The sequence below is a fragment of the Palaemon carinicauda genome, chromosome 1, assembly GCF_036898095.1.
Source record: "Palaemon carinicauda isolate YSFRI2023 chromosome 1, ASM3689809v2, whole genome shotgun sequence".
Taxonomy (NCBI): Eukaryota; Metazoa; Arthropoda; class Malacostraca; order Decapoda; family Palaemonidae; genus Palaemon; species Palaemon carinicauda.
Window position 1 is genome coordinate 202,707,935 of NC_090725.1, and position 23,297 is coordinate 202,731,231.

The window sequence follows — 23,297 nt, forward strand, 5'->3', positions numbered from 1 at the left end:
ACAAGAGATGGGATCAGCTGAGAAATAATTACTAACAATTGTTCATCTATGTTCCAGGTAATTATTATGGTTAATAGAACTTCCTACCAAAGTACCATATAACACTTTTGCTCAGAGAGTTTATGCTTCAACTAAAAAGGAATACAATTCAACTATATGAGAATCCCTTTCTGGTACAACCCAAGAACATAAGTGGTGGACTACCCTTAAATCTGCGCTCTTTGTTGTAGATGCAACAGTTCCTCTTTTACTTAAACCAGATAGCTATGTCACTCACTGTCCATAGGGAAAGGCAACCCTTTGGCTGATGTGCTTGACAGTAAGCAGAGTAATGAGAAACTTAATCTTCCTCGTTCCTTTTTTCTGAGGCTGAAATAACTAGTTTAGCTTTATGATCTCGTGAAATTTAAGGTCTCTTGATGGACTTTGATGCTTATGGAGGTGTAGACCCAAATGGAAATTTTCCTTCGCTTTTTATAAAGACTGCCGATTTCTTAGCTCCAAACTTATCTGCTATTTTTGTGCAAGTTAGCAAAAAGAGGAGCTTTTAGCACTTTTTGGAGAATTAGTAATGCTACTGCACTATGTAAATGTATTTGTGGTAGCTCAAGTCCCACTGATTACCGTCCAATTTCCATAATTCCTATATTATCTAAAGTTTTCGAACATCTTTTGGTTTACTGAAGGTAATCAATTTGGTTTCTGTAAAGGCCTTCGAGCATGTGCTGCCCTTCTTACAATCTCTAATGCTGTACAGAAATCCCTTGATTGTGGTCATGAAGTTCGTATGCTTGTCCTTGATTTTAGTGCTGTCTTTGACCTTGTTAATCAAGAGGCCCTTGTTTTCAAACTCAAACAGTTGGGAGTGGGTGGGTTGTTTCTTGGCATTTTATTGAATATTTAAGTAATAGATCCCAAAGATTTGTTGTTAATGAGCACCATAGTGAGTATAGAAATTTGATATATGATGTTCATAAGGGTAGTGTTCTTGGCCCATTAATTGTCATACTATATACACACAACATGTGGTTTGAGCTTGTTGCATATGCAGATGATGCTACACTCTTTGCATCAATTCCATCTCCTGAATGTAGGTCTGTGGTTGATGAATCCCTTAATAGATCTATTCAAAATTAGTGCATGGTGTAAATTATGGGGCATGAATTTTAATCCTAACAAAACTCAAAGTATGATTGTAAGTAGGTCAAGGATAATGCCTCCTCAACATCCAGATCTAAGCACAGATAATGTTTCTTTAACTCTGTTTGACTCTTTTGAAATTTTAGGTGTAATTCTCGTCAACAAATTTACTTTTGAAAAACACATTAGGTCTGTGTCTTCTCCAATTGCACAAAAAAATTGGCTTACTGAGAATGCCTTTAAAGATTTTCTGTGATCAATCTAATCTGAAAAAGTCTTTTAATTCTTTCATTTTACCTTATTTCTAGTATTGTTCTCCTGTCTGGTCTTCAGCTGCTGATTCTCATCTTAATTTGTTGGACAGGAGCTTATGGTCTATTAGATTTCTTATTCCTGATCTAGATATTAATCTCTGGCACCGTCGTTCAGTTAGTTCATTATGCATGTTGCATAAGATTTTTCATAATTCTGATCATCCATTACATTCAGATCTTCCTGAATAGTTCCATCCTGTTTGTAATACTAGGCATGCCTTCTCCATCATGAGGCTCAATACTACACAGTATTCTAGAAGTTTTATTTCAGCAGTGACCAAGTTATGGAATGATCTTCCTAATCAGGTCGTTGAATCGATTGAACTTCTAAAGTTCAAACTTACAGCAAACGTTTTTATGTTGAACAGGCTGACATAAGACTTTTTATAGTTTATATATGAGATGTCTGTTTTCCTGTTGTTAGTGTTTTTAGAATATTTTAATTGTTCATTATTTCTCATATCATTTATTCATTTCCTTATTTTCTTTCCTCACTGGGCAATTTTTCCCTGTTGGAGCCCTTGGGCTTATAGCATCTTGCTTTTTCCACTAGGGTTGTAAATTACCTAATAATAATAATAATAATAATAATAATAATAATAATAATATGCTAACTCTGTCAAGAGAGAGCACAATTATATCTCTCTTAGAAGTTGTGTTATTAACAAGCCTTTGTTTCAAGTATACTTTCATAGAAAGGTGTAATTTACAACCAGTTTTAATGAATTTTCAAAGAATTTTTCAATTGACATATATTAATTTTGTGATTGACAATTAAATCTAAAAATTGTACTTTAACCCTTTAACAGTCCCGAGTCTGGAGTGGTGGTAGTAGAGCTGTGGTTGATGGGCGTCAGTAAGTGGCTGTAAAGGTCGTTGGTTGGGGTGTGAGCAAGGGGCTGTTTATGTGGGATAAACTTCCACTCCGGAAGGTCATAAGGCAGGCATCTTAGTCTTACAGTATTCACGTCAGCTATGGTCATTGTTTATTAATTATCCTCTTCGTCAAGAGTGGAGGCATTTATGGAGGTCTTGAAGGGGGGTGAAATGCTGTCCATAAGGGCATCGGCTTTCGTCATCAGGTCCTTAGTGACATCAGAGAATGCAGCACATGCAGGTTTGCGTAAGTATCGTACCCACAGGACACAAAGTAGATTCACTTCCCGAAGAGGGCTGTCTGCAGCACATTGCAGGCAATCTTTACTAGTTATTTTCATGAGGGCTGAAAAAGCTTGGCTATACAGGCTGGCAGCCATGTTAAGTTCTACTCCAAGAGGTATATTTTTAGGGCATAATATGCTATTAGGGCGTCCCCTTCATTGTAAAGGCAATCAGAGATTTCTGGGAAAATGTCCTCGGGGATAGCCTCAAGGACACAGTTTGCTTTGCTGCTTAAGCAAATCATGCCCTTCATGTGAAACTGAACTTGGGTGCGCTGGATCCAGGCACACTCTCTTCCACTGGCAAAGGGCAACAGTTTTATCGATGTAGCATGGGTCAAAGACTCAGGGTTAGTTGGCGACATCATAAAAACAGTAGAAAACAAGTGTGAGAAAAGGAAGTATGACGACAGTCACTCAGGGGTCACTAATGTTGCAAGGTAGAAGTTTGGTGCTAACAGAGAGGTGCGGTGAATTTAAGTGACATTATTCAACATGATAACAACCTTATACACAAACAAATAAAGAAAACAGAGGCACAAAAAATCAAACAATATGAAACGTGAAATGAGAAGCTTAAACAGGTTTTGCAATTATCAGTGGTAGAGAGAGCAAGTGGAAAAAAGAAGTAGCATTACAGTGTATGAAATATAAGGAACACAAAATGTTTTTCTCCCTCTCAGAAGTTATGCCATGCACAAGCCTATCTCCTGCTTGTCTCAAGTTTATTTTCATAAAGAGGTGTAATTCACACACAGTTTTGATGAATTTTCAAAGAATTTCTCAATTGAAATATACTAATATTGTTATTTACAATCAAATATGAATATTGTACTTTAACCCTTTAGCAAATAATACTCTCGTTTGCTCTATGTAGCTAGATCATACTCTAAGATGCTAACTCTTATGCTGGGATGCTCCACTAATGTCACTATGGGATAAGATGTTTTTCTGCCAATTGGAAGTCATTGCCATATATTTCTTATATGCTGTTTACCTTAGGCATATTTTCTTAAAAATCTTATAAAATTTTTCACTTGAAAATCAAAGTATAGAATTAAACTTCCACTATTCTAATGAGGGAAGAAAACTTCGACTAAATAACATTGTTAACACTTCTGTCCTCTGCCATAAAAGGCTTCACAGTCTGACATACTTTCTGGAACCAAGGAACCTGACAAGTTATGAGGAATAAATTAGGTTCTCTACTTTGTTTCGTGCTTGTTAAGTCGTTTTTCCTTTCTAAAGATGAAGTTAACCTCCATCCCTTTTTTGATGAGCAAGCTTGACTTCACTTCTGCCACATTAAAGAAAAATGAAAGATTTATACAGACAAACATTATCAATATTTTTGAGTAGGAAACGGAAAACACAGTAAGAAAATAATGATATATTCAGTATAGTCAAATATGCTTAAAAATAACAGTTTTGGGTGATGAAAATAATGTCTTAAATAGTTTATATCTGATTCAAAGACCAAAAATTAATCTGAAAATCTGAAAGTCTGACATTATAACAGACTAAAATGATGCACAAGATGTTCTTTAAGTTCATCCAAAATCGGAATAACATGGCCTAGTTGATCATCACGAATATTGGTATTCTCTAACTTTTCCACTTTGACTAGATTTAGTGTCTCTTCAATATAATTTACTGGTGGCTGACAGTTTCCCAAAGAAATTGAGCTAATTTTTGCTGATTGGTCGATGAAATCTGAAACTTCTCCTTCAATTGTGGTTTTCCTGCTGTCGATTTGGTTGATCAGATTCAAAATATCCTGACGCACCAATGCTTCCTTACTCATGGCATCATCATAAGCAGCCTTTTTGTCCTCGTGAATGACAGGGCGCTTTTCGATGTAATGTGTAATGACATCATTCGACTTCACATGGCTTTCATTTGGACATGAACATTTGCTACACATTTTACCGTTTTCAGGGCAATCATCTTTTAATAAATGGTCACAAGGGTACTTGCAGGTTTGGATGCATTTCTCGCAATTGTGAGCATGTATCCTCAAGCGAGCAAACCAGTCGAGGTGTCTGAGTCTTGACCTTACTTTAACATCAACTGTTCCTTCCCAGTTTTCATTGGCTGCCATTTTAGTTTGATATAAAGAACTTTGTTCCTCCAAAGCTTTAACCTCAATCATTTGATCAAGATAGGACTCCACAGATATTTTAATTTTATCAAGAATACTGTTCATATGTTTTATGTCTTCTAGAGCTTCTCTTGTAACATTTAGACTCACAGCATTCAGACTATTTAATTCATTCAAAATAGAATCATACACACGAGCTGTCTTATTCCAGTATATCTTATACATATCAATATCCTCTTGTAAGTTCTCTTCATTAGGTTGGTTACATTCCTTCAAAGCTGTGTTGTCAAACATATATTTTTTATAATCTTTCAAGCACGAACATTCTAAAACATTTAGTACAGGAGGTGACTTCATGTGACTGAAAGTAATGAGAATTCTGATGATATCTTTTGCATTTTCACCAAATATTTCACAAAATGTCTGAACGATGTCGCTGAATTGCTCTTGAAGTCTTGCAATGGTTCCGTTCACAACAAAACCTATGCAGTGTAATTCGTCCACTCCATCAACATCTTGCAAGAAGGACCTGAGCTGCTGAATGACTTCCTCGTCCTTCTCTTGTCCTCTGGAATCTTTGAAACCCGGAGTGTCTACGATTAGGTAGTTGTACTTGGCTTTGGAACCAGGAGGCACGAAGATCAAATAACCAACAACATATTCCGTCTGACTTTCTGCCAAGGACTTTTTCCCTTCGCCCGTTTCATCTTTGAGCGAATATCTAAAGTTATCCTCAAATTTGACACCCAAAATATGATTGGCCAGTGCATTGATCAGACAGGTCTTCCCAGCTCCTGTTGCACCCAACAGCATGATAGTTTTGATCTCAAGATTATTTTCAGCACCGATTGACATAACTTTGATTTTTGGTTCGTAAGAAATGAGGAGGCTTTTCTTTAACTCAAAGATTCTCATCCCAGATTTTTCTTCTAGAAATCTGCATTCTGGAGTTGGCGGTGGAGTATCTACACCCATATTTTCGTCAATATTTCTAAAAAAAAATAATAAAGAAAGTTATTAAAAAAATACAATATATTCTTCAAGGGTTGAATTGAATCAGAAAATATATCTTCAAAATTATGAATAACATGATAAATATGAAAAATTAAGAAGTATTAAAAACGAATCCTATACATCCTTTTAATATCTACTCGAAAATATAAGTGCACCTCGTACATCTAATGTTAGCTACCTTTGAAAAGTTAATTTAAAGTATCGTTGAAAATTATATCATTTAGAAAACAATCTTCTAATGTAAGCACAAAAATTCTTTTTACAAGATAAACCTTTCATTAAATTAATATACTTTATCAGTGAAATTCTATGGCTAATGGCCTCCTGCATCTTTTCCCAATTGGAAACAGAAAACTGGAGGGATGCTACCTAAATCTACATTAACCCTGTGAGCATATGTTTTTATCCACCGAATCTGTTTCAAATCTTACCACTTGAGAGAGTATCTAAGTTAGGTAAGACTATATAGAAAGGTGATTATCATAGTCACTTGTAAAATCTTAATTTAGGGTGAAAGCCTTTTGAATGGAGAATTTGAAGAAAAAATATATTCTTATAAATCTTCTTATGTTTCAAAATATAATCAATCCTTCTTTGGTGTATGATCAAGGACCTTTAAATGAAATAGCTATATATTTTTCTCACGCACACTGTAGGTATAAGTAAGTTCCAGTGTGACATCATCTTGATCTGCAACATCATTCCCTTTTTACCTTTTATTTCTTCACCTCTCCTGTTTCTTTTCTTTCACTTTAGCTGTGCAACTCCTTTCTTCTTATTTTCCGTCCAGTTCACTTCTAAAAGTACTCCTTATGAACAGTATTTGTGTTCTGCACTCCTGAAATTCATTCTTAGGTTTGAAAAGGATAATATTCAAGGTTATTTAGTTTTAACTTGTATATATTTCAGACATATCTACATTCAAAAAACCTGCGGCAAGACTGGGGACCATACCTGAAGCTAATAGTTGGAGCTATATGGAATTCTCCAAATATATTTCAACTTGAGAAAGGGTATATAACTGCAAATAAGATATTGCAAAGAAGGAACTATCCTTTGGATTTCACTTCAGAGCTTCTACAATTTTGCTGGTACTATGAATGATGCTTTAATCATGCTATCTCATTTACCCACTATTATAATTACTACATCATTTGGTTGAATTCCCTTTGGATAGGATATGCGATTCAGCTTTTTCTACTGACATTAGAGGAAAAATTACAGAAAGAATATTTGACAATAATTCTGCAATATTTTCAGACTAAGTATTTATCTTATGAATAGATATTTAATGTAATTCATACTAAACAATGGTGGTGTTTCTTATTTCCCAGGCATATGCATTATTCATGAAATGATATTGTTACTTAGATAATTAAGCCAGTTGGTAAGCATGTTCTTTGGGGACACTAATAGATATTACCTTCTACTCTTTGGGGCAACAGCAATGGGATAGCCTAGATGGGAATAAAATGCGAGAGGTAACAAATGTCATATCTCCATGGAGGTATAATATGATGCCCCGAAAATGGGAGACGTCTCTTTGTCGTCTCCGTATTGGTCACACTCGGTTGACACACGAGTTTCTGCTGAAGGGCCAAGACCAACCGTATTGTGACGACTGTTTAGTACCTCTAACAGTGAGGCATTTGTTGAGTGAATGCCCCAATTATAACAACTTAAGGAATAGATATATGTTTGAGGCTCGAGGTGAGGGTGGCAGGTTCATCCTTGCCAAGATTCTTGGAAATGATGTGTCCTACTATGCAAGTGGCATTTTTAGATTTATTTCAGAAGCAGGTCTTCTGAAAACTATTTAACTTTTATGAAATTTAACTTTTATGATTTTAATTGAATACTCTTTTATTTTTTATTTTATTTTATTTTTTATTTTTGTATACATAAATTAAATGTTACCGGCGTCAATGACCTTAGATGTCAGGATGCCTGAAAACTTTAAATCAATCAATCAATCTACTCTTTGGAGTTGCCAGATGTCTTCTTAGCTAACGTGAGGTATAAGAAATTCATGACGTTAACTAAACCTTAAACCACGTAAAGTTTTATTGACAATAATAACAATCAATCTTAAAAAAGTGTGGTAAATATTCCAGAATTTAGTGCTATTCTGTTTAGGCAATATAAATCTAATTTCTACGGGTGCCTTGTAAAAACATCTGTCGAAATACTTTAGGTTTAAAAAGGGTCGTATACCATAATTTAAATGAAAAGGCAGGTTGAAAGAAATATTATATATATAGCAGGTTTTGAGCAATAGAATATTGGAGGATTAATTCAGAAATATCTTCAGTAAAGGGTTTGTTTGCTTGAGTTATTGGAGAAGGTGGGTGAAAAATGAACAACTTTTAAAGTATTAAATTTATATAGGTGATAAGCCATTTTAGGGGTTGAAGTATGATGGCATTTGAGCAGAAAGGGCGAGGCTTACGAGTATAGTGACAAAAAAAAAAAAAAAAAAAAAAAAAAAAAAAACTAAGCGATGGCAGACCTATTATCTCTTTCAGTGTAGTTGTAGGTCGAGAAAATCCTAACCATATCTAGAAAAGAAAAAAAAAGTCAAATAGAAAAATATAATACCTATCCAAATGATAGAGGATAAATAAAGAGTTCCATAAATTTTCAACTGTTGGTGAGGAAATAAATAAGGTTGATTGAATGTGCGTTTTGAAAACCTGCTTAGTGTCGATGACAAAAGAGAGGCAGGATGAATAATTGAAATTTGAAGATGTTTATTTAAAATCAAGGAGAAAGCAAGGAGGAAAATTAAAATATTAGGGAACAGGAAAAATGTGAAAAATATGTGGTTACACAAACTATATTATTTATGATAGAAACAAAAAAAAACTGAATGGTGAAACTTTTCAAGGGAATGAATGGATCAAAGAACATGGTAACTCTAAAAACGTAAAGGTGGCAGAGGAGACGAAGAAAATTCCTTCGTTTAAAACGCCTTGGTTTCTCAGAATGGGAAAGGTAATAGTTTACATTGAAATAGAAATATAGGAAACAGTTTTTAATATATTAAGATCAGTTTGTGTTTTAGGCAAATGTTAGGAAACAGGCTGTTAAAAGTTTTAGAATGGAGAAAAAAGTAAATATATTGACCTAGTAAAGGCCTATGGTTGAGTTGATGGTGATTAAACATGAAGGGTGTTGAGGAGTTTTATATTTGTAGACGAAATAAAGTAGGCTAGAGTCAATTAAAAGTGACAGATATTGATAAGAGACTTCAGATAAGAAAATTTAAACCTATTGTCACTTATGGTAAGGCTGTAAAGGGTAATTGAACTAAATGCCAGTGAATGAGGATTACATGTTTATGAGCATATGTTATGTCCAATAGTAGTAGTAGAAAAAAAGGAAATAATTGAAATTATGATAAAAAGAAAAGAAAAAACTGATAAAGAAATTTTGGAAGAGAAAAAGAGGGTCTGGTGAGGCAAAAGTTTAAGTATGAAACGATTGTTGAGCCAACTCAAGTCTATGGTAGTAGAGTGTGTTTTCTGAATTTTAGTGGCAAACATCATCACTTTAGTACTTTGCCAGGTCACCATATGTTGAATAGGAGCATTAGAAGGTTAAGAAATATAGAGATAAATAAATTTAGTAAATATGGGTTGTATATGGTTGCTGTTGGAATCTAACTGAAGATTTTTCTCTACAATCCTCATGTAAATATTAAGAAAAATGACTATGGTGACCCCATTACTATTCTGTATCACTTGATATAGGGATGATGAAAGATCCCTTCTTGATGCAAACTATTACTCACAATCCCCTATTATATCTAAGTTAGGACAAGATTTATCTGCATATGTTCTGTCCAGGATATAACCATTCATATCATTAACAAGTATATTTGTGAATGGACACTCTACAGGCAGGGTTGCTATGTTATCTATAAGGGGTGGACAGGCTTTATGGAGTGGGAGAAATTAATGAGACAACTGAAGACACTACCCATCAGGAATATACAGTACTGTGTAATTCGTTCATCTTTTGAGAGTAAATGTGTAGATGCTTATATCTTGCTAATGATCGGCCCAGAGGAGTATCTAAGTTTGCATATTTTGATATTCAGATGTATATACATGGATCAAGAGCAGGGGTAAGACATGGTGTGCCTCTATAGTAGTCACTATTTCAATGGTCTTGTCGATATCTTTGCAGAAGCTCTTCAAAAGGATTTTCCCAGATCCAATGGAATTTAGACGGGTCACTTGCCAAAATCTTGTAGTTTTGGTTACTGTCATACATGATAGCCCTCCATCCATTTGGGCTCCATGAATAAGTAGTTATGGTTGGAGGGAATCACTTGATCTGATCTTATTCATATCACTGTGGGAGTGTGTGTGATCAGTAAGAACTTCAACCTCCAATATCTTAGCTAAAGTCTGTTTTTTTTTTATTCAAGGTTTGTTGAGGCCGAAGACAAGAATTGTAATTACTCAGGCTAATGTGCTCCACCTTATTCTTTGAGATCTTCATTATCTACGTAAGTATGCCCTCCTTACCCACAGACATAAAGCTCCAGCCTAATAATAATACAGTACTAGAAACTAATATACCTAAGGTATAACAATACTTCTCTCTCTCTCTCTCTCTCTCTCTCTCTCTCTCTCTCTCTCTCTCTCTCAAAACTGATTATGATGCATTCTCTAACTTTCTTAGTTGCAGACACACAATTTGCTTTTTACTAAATAATGTTCATCATATTCCTAATAAGCCGGTGTCATCACAGTCTGCTCAAAATCTCCCCCAATTAAATGTATTGAACTCTACAGATTCATGTCTATTATATAGCCCCACCTTTTCCTCTGGGATAGGAAGGTAGACCCTGTTCCTTTACTTACACAAATTAAATTTTAATAGGCTCCAAAAATCACTGAGAAAGATTAGACCAATGCAGAACTGGTAACCAATGGAAATCATCAAGATAGCCTATAAATACATAATATACCGGTATACATTTAATATGGGATATTTCATAATTCAAGATAAATGGTACAAAATATTGTAATATCTGACTCAATATTGAAAGAAAGGAAATTTTTATTTTCTACCTCCCTCCCTTGCTCGTGCATTAAAAAAGCTTATACTGCTATACTCCAGATTAGTCTCACTAGCTTTGTATCTGCATGAAAGGCAGATCAAATTACGTCTGGGCCCATGAGCTTAAGCTCTACGGTATACTGGGGAGGTTACTGCTGTGGTTGGGCATTAAAAAGGGTGTTTTGACTTGCCAGACCGACGTTCTCATGAGCATCTCTTAAGATGAAATTGGAATTAAAACATCAACCAATAATTTATGAAATACTGATACAGCAATAGTAGTAACTATATATATATATATATATATATATATATATATATATATATATATATATATATATATATATATACTGTGTATATATATACATATAATGTATATATACATATATAATACAAATTATATATATATATATATATATATATATATATATATATATATATATATATATATATATATATATATATATATATATATATATATATATGTGTGTGAGTGTGTGTATATGTGTATATATATACATATGTATATATATACATATATATACATATATATATATATATATATATATCTATATATATATATATATATATATATATATATATATGTGTGTGTGTGTGTGTGTGTGTGTGTTTATGTGTGTGTGTGTAAATTATTCACAGCATGCTTAGAAGGAGTTTTTAATAATTTAGATTAGGAAAATGTAGGAATTGATATAAATGGGAAATACCTTAAGAACTTAAGATTTGCAGATGACATGGCTGTGATTAGTGAATCATGCAATGAATTGCAAAAGATGATAGAAGATTTGAATTGAGAGAGCAGAAAGGTATGACTCAAAATGAATATAAATAAAACTTAAATAATGTGCAATGAAAATGCAGAGAGACAAGGAATAAGAGTTATGAACGAACCTCTAGATATTGTTAAGTCAAAGTTTAGGCCCACCCCCCATATATATTGGTTTACGACTGCAATGGCATGTGATCATAAAAGTCCTCTGCCAAACTATAAACCATGCATAATGTATAGATAATGGTGGGAAAGAAGATAAACATAGTAACTTGAGTGTGGAACGTAAACCTCATTAGGATTTATTTACTGGGATGATAAAAACTGACAAGTAAAGGAGATTGATGTACCACTGAGAAAAGCCACCTGTGTGAATTTTTATGGTTCACCAGGCAACAACATAGAGGTAATTAACACTCCTAAAGGGCCACAGAATAAGGTCCTTTATTTACCAATGCAGGTCATGATGTCCCAGTTTTGAAACTTCCTACCCAGCTTATGACACAATTAAGGAAGCTTTTTAGGCTCTTGGTATTTTTAGCCTCACCAGCCAATATGTACTTTGAATCCTATCAATTACCACCGGCCATAGATTCTTTTGTAACTAAGCTGAAGAAATTATCTGTTGTTTGTTTGAAAAAAAAAAAACCAGAATAATTCAATAGATCAAAATAAAAAAGAAATCTCGGAATATTTAAGAAAAACTACGCAAGAAAAGACATTTTACAGAAGTACGGAGAATTGCAAGTCTAAGAAGAATGATTGAATTTACAATTAAGCATGAAGGCAGGTGATCCTACTGGAAATAACATGGCTAATCCTCAGGTAAATCAAATAAGTTTTTCTATGTAAAAAGGGTTTTCGTAATTACAACGCAAAGAGGTAACATAGCCCTAGTGTAAATAAGTATCAGTTATATGGCTACAGAAGCCAAAGAATAACCCTAATAAAGGTGTTGCATATGAAGCAAGAATACGCCATGTTACAAGACAGTTATGCTACAATTCTAAAAAAAAAAACAGCTAATTTCTAATTCAGTCTAAATAAGTTCAAAGACACAGTAGATATATTCTAAATCAAAGATGATGAAGAAATCCCATAATGTAATGGAAGCAGAGCTCAATCTTACCTTATAATAAAAATGGTAAACAGGGGTAAAATAAAAGCCTTATGGTATCTGCAAGTATAAATCAGAAACCGATTATTATGCAAATTAACATGCGAGGTAAAGTATTAGTTATAATTGAAAGGATAGCCAAAACTATTCTTATCTTGTTAATAGAAAAAAAAATATAATTAGGTAACATGAATGCAGATTTTTACAGTAAGAATATTGAGGTAATGTGCTCTTCCCCCGTGGATCTACAGTATAATGATCAAAAGAAAAACAGGTTGCCACTGAATATTTCCAGAGACGGGGACAGAACTCACTAACCAATACTACTTAGGGTCTTTAAACTTAGATTTGCCCAGCATTTTAAAGAGTGTATATGCAAACAATGGAGAAACTAATAAAACAATTATCATAATTATATTCTTTTATATAGGGAAAATGCTTGAATTGATACCTTTGTGGTAAGTTTTTGACTCTCATGCAATGTGTTAGCCCACTTCTATACTAACCCCGCCAAGAGAGAGAACTGTCGCAAGGTAGTTATTAGAAACTAACAGAGAGGCGAGATGAATATTAGCACCTTTATTCAACAAGATAATCAGCTTATATACTGAGTTTAGGGCAACAATGGCACAAAATTCAAACCATGTGATATGTGATGGCAAGATTAAACAGGTTTTTCTATTATCAGTGCAGGAGGGAACACGAGATAAAAAAGAAATAGCATTACAGTGCTTGAGTGTGTATGAAACACATGCTGTACATGGCTCCTCCATACCTAAGAAAAGACATACATATGAAATAGGGCACCCTGTCCTTGAGAGGTGAACTGTAGGCGGGTCATCTTGCAGGAGATACGCAGGTTTTAGGTGATCAATGGACAACAATTTTTTTTTTTTTTGCCACGAATGTTAATTGAGAAACACTCCGGTTACAATTAATAACGCGGAGAGGGCCTTGCTAATGTCGGTGCACACAAAAACATGCATTGAGGTCTTTAAATATTTCGGTATATGTTGCTTTGCTGGGAGTAAATATTCCAAGAACATGACGTAGGCACTAGAGATTGTCAGAGGAGGTTGCAGAAGGAGAAAATTCAGCAGGGAAGTCCAACGGATTGCCATACACCATTTCAGCTGCCTAGATATCCAAGGCGTCCTTAGGAGTGGTCCTTAATCCAAGGAAAGTTAAGTAAACCAGCTGGCGTCATTGCAGCGGAACATCAAAGCTATTTTGATGGTGCAATGAAAATATTAAACCATTCCGGTGGCTGTAGTGCTGTAGGCTGTCGTCTGATGTAGGGTGATGCCAAAAGATTTGCTAATGATGTCCACAATTGAGAGGTGAAAATGGTAGCCCTGTCAAAATTAACATGCTCAGGGATACAAAAAGTCTCTAACCACCCAGATAGTAAGGCAGATGTACATGATGTGGACGTTCCTAATTGCATGGGGATTGCTTCAGGCCAAGAATTGGAGTGGTCAATGATGATAAACAGGTAACGGTGTCCTTGTAATATAGCTAGGGGATCTATTACATTGATGTAAATTTGAGAAAAACGTCGCTTAGATTGATGAAAGGTGCCCACACTTGAATCTATGTGTCAATGTACTTTGAAAGTTTTGCATGAAGTATAGCTTTGACGGTCGAGGGAGTGGGGAAGTTTTGAACAGCTGATCTTCTCAGAGAGGGTGTAGAGACCTTCAGGAGTGATGCGGTGCCCTAAGAACAATACTTCATTTGCATCAAATATACTCTTGTCACACCATACTAAAAGGCTGTTCTGTTGTAGGTGGTCAAGAACAATGTGTAGGGAACGAAGGTGTTCCCCTTTGGAGTTAAAGACCACAAGTATGTCGTCCATGCAGAAGGGGAGGTCCCCGAAGATGCTATCCATAAGGCATTGAAAAGTATCCCTAGCATTAGGAAGGCCAAAACAGGAGTAATTGCATGTGTTTTACTGAATGGGTGGTGATGGCTGTCTTTGGGATGTCTTCTGGGTTCATGGGCACCTAATAATACCCCTTCAAGAGGTCGAGATTGGTTAACACCTTCGCTTTATGCAAGTAGGAGAAAACATTATTGACGTTGGGGAAAGGATAGTGATCCGGTTCTGTTTGCAGGTTCAGAACACTATAATTCCCACAGGGGTGCATGAAACCATTTTTCTTCAGGACGATGTGTAAGGGTGATTTTGGCAAACGTTTATTTAGTGGCTGCCAAACGATCTGGAAGTCAAATGACTGAACTTGGCAAACAAAGGGGCCCCATCACCTTGATATGGTGATATATACTGTGCTTGGCAGGAACTATGGGTGTTTGGCAAAGTCTTGAAAAGATGAGTGAAAGCATCTGTGGGTGCGCTGATGTGGAGTGTGAGGTGGGAGAGGGTGGGTTGAAGAGATGTCGACGAATATAGGTTTGTGTTGACTAGGCAATGATGTGCCACATCAGTCAGGAGGTGGAAATGGGTGAGAAAATCTGTACCAAGTAGTGCCAATTTTCAATTTTATCTGGTGCTCCGAAATGATAGTATGAGTGTGTCGTATCCACGAGAGGAGATCTCAGATCTGTTAGCAGCTACCAGGTGGCTGCCAGCAGGCTTAGAATGACGATATAGTGTCATGGAGAGTGACATTGGTAGAAGGGAATGGCAAGTACCAGTGTCTACCAAAAACTGCACACCCATACTTGCATCATGTAAAAAGAAAAGATTAGGGACAGGGGAGAATAGGGCTACAAACTATGGACCACTTATAAGTTTTTTGGCCACTGACAACCGTCCGCATATTTCTTCGCAGCAGTGCCGAATCTGGAGTGGTAAAAGTAGAACTGTGGTTGATGGGTGTCAGTAAGTGGCTGTAAAGGTCGTTGGTTGGGGTGTGAGCAAGGGGCTGCATATGTGGGACAAACCTCCACTCCGGAATGTCATAAGGCAGGCATCTTAGTCTTACAGTATTCACATCAGCTATGGTCATTGTTTATTAATTATCCTGTTCGTCAAGAGTGGACGCGTTGATGGAGGTCTTGAAGGGGGGGTGAAATGCTGTCCATAAGGGCATCGGCTTTCGTCATCAGGTCCTTAGCGACATCAGGGAAGGCAGCACATGCAGGTTTGCGTAAGCATCGTACCCACAGGACACAAAGTAGATTCACTTCCTGAAGAAGGCTGTCTGCAGCACATTGCAGGCAATCTTTACTGGTTATTTTCCCGAGGGCGATCAAAACCTTTTGGTACCCTTAACAGCTGTTGAGAGATCTGAAAAAAACTTGGCTATAGGGGCCGGTGGCCATGTTAAGTTCTGCTCCAGGAGTTATATTTTTAGGGCATAATATGCTATTGGGGTGTCCCCTTCATTGCAAAGCCAATCAGAGATTTCTGGGAAAATGTCCTCGGGGATAGCCTCGAGGACATAGTTTGCTTTGCTGCTTAAGCAAATCATGCCCTTCATGTGAAACTGAACTTGGGTGCACTGGATCCAGGCACACTCTTCTCCACTGGCAAGGGGCAACAGTTTTATCGATGTAGCATGGGTCAAAGACTCAGGGTTAGTTGGCGACATCATAAAAAGGGTAGGAAATAAGTGTGAGAAAGGGAAGTATGAAGACAGTCACTCGGGGGTCCCCAATGTCGCAAGGTAGATGTTTGGTACTAACAGAGAGGTGAGGTGAATGTAAGTGACGCTGTTCAACATGATAACAAGCTTATATAAAAAAAAAAAATAAAACAGAGGCACAAAAATTCAAGCAATATGAAACATGAAATGGGAAGCTTAAACAGGTTTTGCTATTATCAGTGGTAGAGAGAGCAAGAGGAAAAAAGAAGTAGCATTACAGTGTATGAAATATAAGCAACACAATGTTTTTCTCCCTCTCAGAAGTTATGCAATGCACAAGCCTATCTCCTGCTTGTCTCAAGTTTATTTTCATAGAGAGGTGTAATTTGCACACAGTTTTGATGAATTTTCAAAGAATTTCTCAATTGAAACATTTTATTATTGTTATTTACAATCAAATAGGAAAATTGTACTTTAACCCTTAGCAAATTATACTCTCGTTTGCTCTACGTAGCTAGATCATACTCTAAGATGCTGACTCCTATGCTGGGATGCTCCACTAATGTCACTATGGGATAAGATGTTTTTCTACCAATTGGAGGTCATTGCCATATATTTCTTATATGCTGTTTACCTGAAGCATATTTTCTTAAAAATCTTATTAAATTTTTAACTTGAAAATCAAAAAAAAAAAGTTTTAACTTTCACTATACTAATGAGGTAAGAAAACTTCAGCTGTATAATAATATCAACACTTATGTCTCCTCTGCTATAACAGGCTTCACGATCTGACAGATACTGTATGGAATCGAGTATACCTGACAAGTTATGAGGAATAAAAAACTTTTTCTACTTGTTTCGCGCTTGTTAAGTTGTTTTTCATTTCTAAAGTTGAAGTTAATCTCAATCCTTTATGTGATGAACCAGTTAGATTTCACTTCCACATTATAAATAAACATTAACAAAATATTTGAATAGGAAATAGAAAAAACAGTATGAAAATAATCATATATTCAGAAAAGTCAAATATGCTTAAAAATAGCAGTTGTGAATGATTAGAAAAATGTCCTAAATATTTTATATCTGATATAAGGACAAAAAATTGTTTTGAGTTAGTCTAAACATCTGAAAGTCAGACCTTATAGCAGGCTAAAGTGATGCACAAGGTGCTCTTTAATCCCATCCAGAATTGGCATAACGTAACCTAGTTGATCGTCAGGAATATTGGAATTCTCTAACTTTTCCACTTTAATTAAATTTAGAGTCTCTTCAATGTAATTTACTGGTGACTGACAGTTTCCCAAAGAAATTGAGCTAATTTTTGCTGATTGGTCAATGAAATCTGAAACTTCTCCTTCAATTGTGGATTTCTTGCTGTTAATTTGGTTGATCAGATGCAACATATCTTGACGCACCGATGCTTCCTTACTCATGGCATCTTCATAAGCAGCCTTTTTGTCCTCGTGAATGATAGGGCGCTTTTCGATGTAATGTGTGATAATATCATTCGACTTCACATGGCTTTCATTGGGACATGAACATTTGCTACACAATTGACCATTTTCTGGGCAATGGTTTTTTAATAAATGGTCACAAGGGTACTTGCAGGTTTGGATGCATTTCTCGCAATTGTGAGTATGTATCCTTTTGCGTGCAAACCGGTTAAGGTGTTTCGATACTGACCTTATTTTAACATCAACTGTTCCTTCCCAGTTTTCGTTGGCTGCCATCTTAGCTTGATATAAAGAACTCTGTTCCTCCAAAGCTTTAACTTCAATCATTTGATCAAGATAGGACTCCACAGATATTTTAATTTTATCAAGAATACTGTTCATATGTTTTATGTCTTCTAGAGCTTCTCTTGTAACATTTAGACTCACAGCATTCAGATGATCTAATTCGTTGAAAATAGAATCATACACACGAGCTGTCTTATTCCAGTACATTTTATACATATCAATATCATTTTGTGAGTTCTCTTCATTAGGTTGGTTATATTCCTTCAAAGCTGTGTTGTCAAACATATATTTTTCATAATCTTTTAAGCACGAACATTCTAAAACATTTAGTACAGGAGGTGACTTCATGTGACTGAAAGTAATGAGAATTCTGATGATATCTTTTGCATTTTCACCAAATATTTCACAAAATGTCTGAACGATGTCGCTGAATTGCTCTTGAAGTCTTGCAATGGTTCCGTTCACAACAAAACCTATGCAGTGTAATTCGTCCACTCCATCAACATCTTGCAAGAAGGATCTGAGCTGCTGAATGACTTCCTCGTCCTTCTCTTGTCCTCTGGAATCTTTGAAACCCGGAGTGTCTACTATTAGGTAGTTGCATTTGGCTTTGGAACTAGGAGGCACGAAGATCAAATAACCAACAACATATTCCGTCTGACTTTCTGCCAAGGACTTTTTCCCTTCGCCCGTTTCATCTTTGAGCGAATATCTAAAGTTATCCTCAAATTTGACACCCAAAATATGATTGGCCAGTGCATTGATCAGACAGGTCTTTCCAGCTCCTGTTGCACCCAACAGCATGATAGTTTTGGTCTCAAGATTATTTTCAGCACCAATTGACATAACTTTGATCTTTGGTTCATAAGAAATGAGGAGGTTTTGCTTTAACTCAAAGATTCTCATCCCAGATTTTTCTTCTAGAAATCTGCATTCTGGAGATGGGGGTGGAGTGTCTGCGCCCATATTTTCTTCAATATTTCTAAAAAAAAAAAAAAAAAAAGGGTAATTAAAATATATAATATATCCTTCAAGTGTTGAATTTAATCAGAAAATATATCTTCAATATTATGAATGACATAATAAATGTAATATAATGAAAAATTAAGAATTATTACAAACGAATCTTATACGCCATTTTATAGTCTACTTGAAAACATAAGTAACACCTCGTAAATCTAATGCTAGATACCTTTGAAAAGTCAATTTAAAGCATCCACAGTCTTCTTTTAAATAAGCACAAACATTAAATTTATAAAATTACCTTTCCAGTACAATAATATCCTTTAAGTGAAATTCTATGGTTAATTACCACCTGTATCTTTTCCCAGTTGGAAACAGAAAACTGGAGGGAATCTACCTAAATCTACATTAACCCTGTGAGCATATGTTTTTATCCACCGAATCTGTTTTAAATCTTACCACCAGAGAGAGTATCTAAGTTGGGTAAGACTATGTAGAAAGGTGATTATCATAGTCTGTTGTAAAATCTTCATTCAAGGTGAAAGGAGTTTTAATGGAAAATTTGAAAAAAAAAAAAAAATTGCCAAACTTCATGTTTATAAAAATAATCAATTCTTCTTTGGTCTATAATCAAGGTCCTCAAGTTCCTATAAATCAAATTGCTAGAAGTCTATCTCATGCATACTGTAGGTATAAATAAATAAAGTTCCTCTGTGACATCATCTTGGTCCGCAATATCATTCCCTTTTTACCTTTTATATCTTCACCTCTCCTGTTTCTTTTCTTCCACTTAGCTGTGCAACTTCTTCCTTCTTATTTTCCCTCCAGTTCCCTTCTAAAAGTATTCCTTATGAACGGTATCTGTGTTCTGCACTCCTGAAATTCATTCCTTGGTTTGAAAAGGATAATATTCATGGTTATTTAGTTTTCACCTGTATATTTTGCAGACACATTATTGCCAACAAATCTGTGACTAGATTATTTGGGAAACATATACACGAGACTGAGGATCATATTTCAAAATAAAAGCTGGAGCTATGGGGGAATTCTCAAACGTCCAAATATATTTCGACTTGAGAAGTGGTATACAACTGCAAATAACATATTGCAAAGAGGGAAATATACTTTTGAATTTGCTTCAGTGATTCTATACTTCTGCTGACACTATGAGTAGTACTTTGATCTTGCTATCTCATTTACCCACTATTATAATTACTACATCCTGTGGTTGAATTCCCTTTGTAGGATATGGGTTTCAGCTTTAGGTACTGACATTAGTTGAAAAACTTAACTAAAGAACAGTCTGTAATGCACATCTATATCATACACTCGCATACATTGTACTGCGATTGCTTCTCTCTCTCTCTCTCTCTCTCTCTCTCTCTCTCTCTCTCTCTCTCTCTCTCTCTCTCTCTCTCAAACTGATATTAGAAAAACTTATCTAAGCTTGCGATTCATGTTTTATATTGCCAAAGTTATGCCATTGCTATCCTCAACTGTTTTGTATAAAAGTTTATGATGTTGCGTTAATAAACTAGTCATGTCCAGCCGTCTTTCTGTTAAGACCTAGTCAAAGCTTGCCACATTGGTGACCACAGAGAGATCAGCTGCCCACTACCTTCCCGCTTACCGATGCTTCAGCCCTATTTCAGCGTGCCAAAGTTCAGTTTCTCATCAAGGCCGTGACTCGCTTAAGCAGGAAAGCAGATTATGTCCTTGCAGCGATCCCCAAGAACACTTTCCTGGAAATCTTTGATTGGCTTGGCGATCAAGAGAACATACCAATATAGTATGATGCCCTCAATTCATAACTACTGGAGCAGGGCTCTACATCACCAGCCGCCTGTATAGTCAAGTTTTTTCAGCTCTCTCAGCAACTGTTGAGGGACCAAAAGGGTTTGCTTGCCCTCAAGGAAATGGCAAGTATCACTCTTGCATCCTACTTCAGACAGTTCTCCTCAGGAAGTGAACCTACTTCGTGCCCTTTAGGTATGACACCTAACTAAACCTGTATGCTCTGCCATCCCCAATGTCGATACCTTGCCAATGAAGGCCCCAATAACCAAATTTGACATCCTTATAAACAGCCACTTCACTAACTTTAAGACATCAATCAATGCCTCCACTCATGACAAAGGGGGCAATCAATGAACACCAACCAAAGCTGATATGAATGTGGTAGGACACAGATACCCATCCTGTGACATGCCAGAGTGGCGACAAAAACTGACCAACACCCACATATCCTGGCCCTCTCTCAAGCCTCAACCAACCACATCTACAGCCACTTAATAACTCCCATCAGCCACAGTTATGCTACTACAACTCAAGATTCAGGGCAGCTGCGAAGAAATATGCGGACAGTTGTCAGTGACTAAAATACTTATAAGATGGCCATTGCTTGTGGCATTAACCTCCCTGTCACTAATCTTTTCATTTTACATGATGCAGGTACTGATTTGTGGCTTTTGATAGACACTGGTGCTTGCTATTCCCTTCTATCAATGTCACTCTCCAGGACATAACTTTCTAAGCCTGCTGACGTACACTTGGTAGCTGCCAAAGGATCTGAGATCCTCACCCATTGGTATGAGACACTCATATTATTGTTTGAGAGCAGAAAATACCATTGGAAGTTTCTTGTTGCTGACATACCATTGTTAATAATCGGTGACGATTTCTTCATCCATTTCCATTTCCTGGTTGAAGTGGGACATTGACGTTTAGTCAACGCAGACTCATACTCGTCAACACCTATTCAACCCACCAACTCCAACTTCACACTTCTCATCAGAGCACCCAAGGATGCCTACACCCACTTCCTCATGTCATACTGGAAGCCTTTTGGCCTGAACTTTGCCAAATGCCCAAGGTTCTTGCCAAGCACAGTATTTATCACCACATCAAGATGACGAGGCCTCCAGTGTCTGCCAGATTTAGGCGTCAGGCCCCGGATCCTTTGGCAGCTGCTAAAAGGATGTTCACCAAAATGGAAGAAATGGAACTTTGTCAAAAGACCTCAAGCCCATGGCCATCATCCTTACACATTGTCCTAAGAAGGATGGCTCCCTGCACAATTGTGACGATTACAGGCACCTGAAAATGCAGACAGAACCAGATCACTAACCCCTCCCCAACATTGCTGATGTTCGGTGTATGTGTAGGCAAAGAAAAAATGAGCCGTAACCAATGAGAGGGATCCAATGTATACTGTCTGGCCAGTCAAGGGATCCAATAACTCTCTAGTGATAGTATCTCAATGGGTGGCTGGTGCCCTGGCCAAACTACTACATAGTGAATCACTATGGAAGATGTTCTCTATAGCAATTTACAAGAGGTAAACCAATTAGATTTGGTTTCAAACAGTGGGTGCTATGTTGTGCTACCAGTGGCTATTGTTTTGAAATGGATCTATATCAAGAAAAGCAAAAGAAAACTACTTCCAACACCAAGCACAATGACAGCTAGGTTCAAGAGTGGTTTTATCAATGATCAGCCATGTAGATAACCTAAATGATCATGAAATTTATGTTGATAACTTTTTTCTCAAGTTATAACCTATTTGAACAACTGAAATCATTAGGAATCAGAATCACAGGTACTGCACGTGCAAACAGAACATCAGGATGTCCCCTCGTCCCTGAGAAAGGATAATCGTTGATCATTTGACTACAAATTTGAAGAGAAGAAAGAGCTATTTTTTTAAATCGCATGACAACAGCATTTTCTCAATTGCTAGTAACCACCAGTCTTCCATCCATGTTGGAACTGCAAAAAGATGGTCAACCAGCCATGGAATAGAAATACTTGTTCCTCAACCATTTCTAATATCAGAGTACAAGTATATGGTAGGATTGGACCACTTGGACTGGGTTATTCAGAAGTATCGCATCACCGTTAGTTCTAAGAAGTGGTACTTTAGTCTATTTACAAGTTTCCTTGATACTGTCATGGTAAATTCCTGGATTATACATTGTTTTGTAAATGGAAATATTATGACATTATTAAATTACAAGAGGTCTGTTACGAAAGCATATTTGCTCTTATCCTCAAATTCTGATCCCAAAAATTCTTTACGGCCAAAGGTATTTTCTTCAAAAGTTATACCAGAAATTAGATTTTCTACTACAGAACATATTCTTGATCGAGCAGATGGAGGGAAGCAAATAATGTGTGCCTTTAAAAAAAATTAATAAATAAAATAAAAAAAAATAAAAAGTTTCTAAGCAATGCGAAAAATGCAATGTTGGTCTTCATAATGGTGAATGTTTCAACAAAAAGCATTCAAAGTAATCGGTATTTAACATACTATATACGTAGATTTTGTTTAAA

The 23,297-nt window shown here is 36.1% G+C and overlaps 1 protein-coding gene across 7 annotated transcripts in view; it reads right to left on the reverse strand.

Moving 5' to 3' along the window:
• Window positions 1-3,993: 3,993 nt before the first annotated feature.
• LOC137653463 (uncharacterized) overlaps window positions 3,994-23,297 on the reverse strand; it is a 26,575-nt gene continuing 7,271 nt past the window's right edge. Inside the window, exons 2-4 of one of the 7 annotated variants that reach the window (XM_068386881.1) lie at window positions 8,239-8,287; window positions 6,379-6,567; window positions 3,994-5,706 (exon numbers count right to left, since the gene is read on the reverse strand). In XM_068386881.1, coding sequence (XP_068242982.1) covers window positions 4,125-5,706; window positions 6,379-6,431 — 1,635 coding nt within the window. In that variant the 5' untranslated portion in view covers window positions 6,432-6,567; window positions 8,239-8,287 and the 3' untranslated portion in view covers window positions 3,994-4,124. Of the gene's footprint in view, window positions 5,707-6,378; window positions 6,568-8,238; window positions 8,288-17,259; window positions 18,985-19,717; window positions 19,842-23,297 lie in introns of those variants that run through there. The other 6 variants (XM_068386917.1, XM_068386872.1, XM_068386900.1 and 3 more) reach the window with 6 other exon arrangements.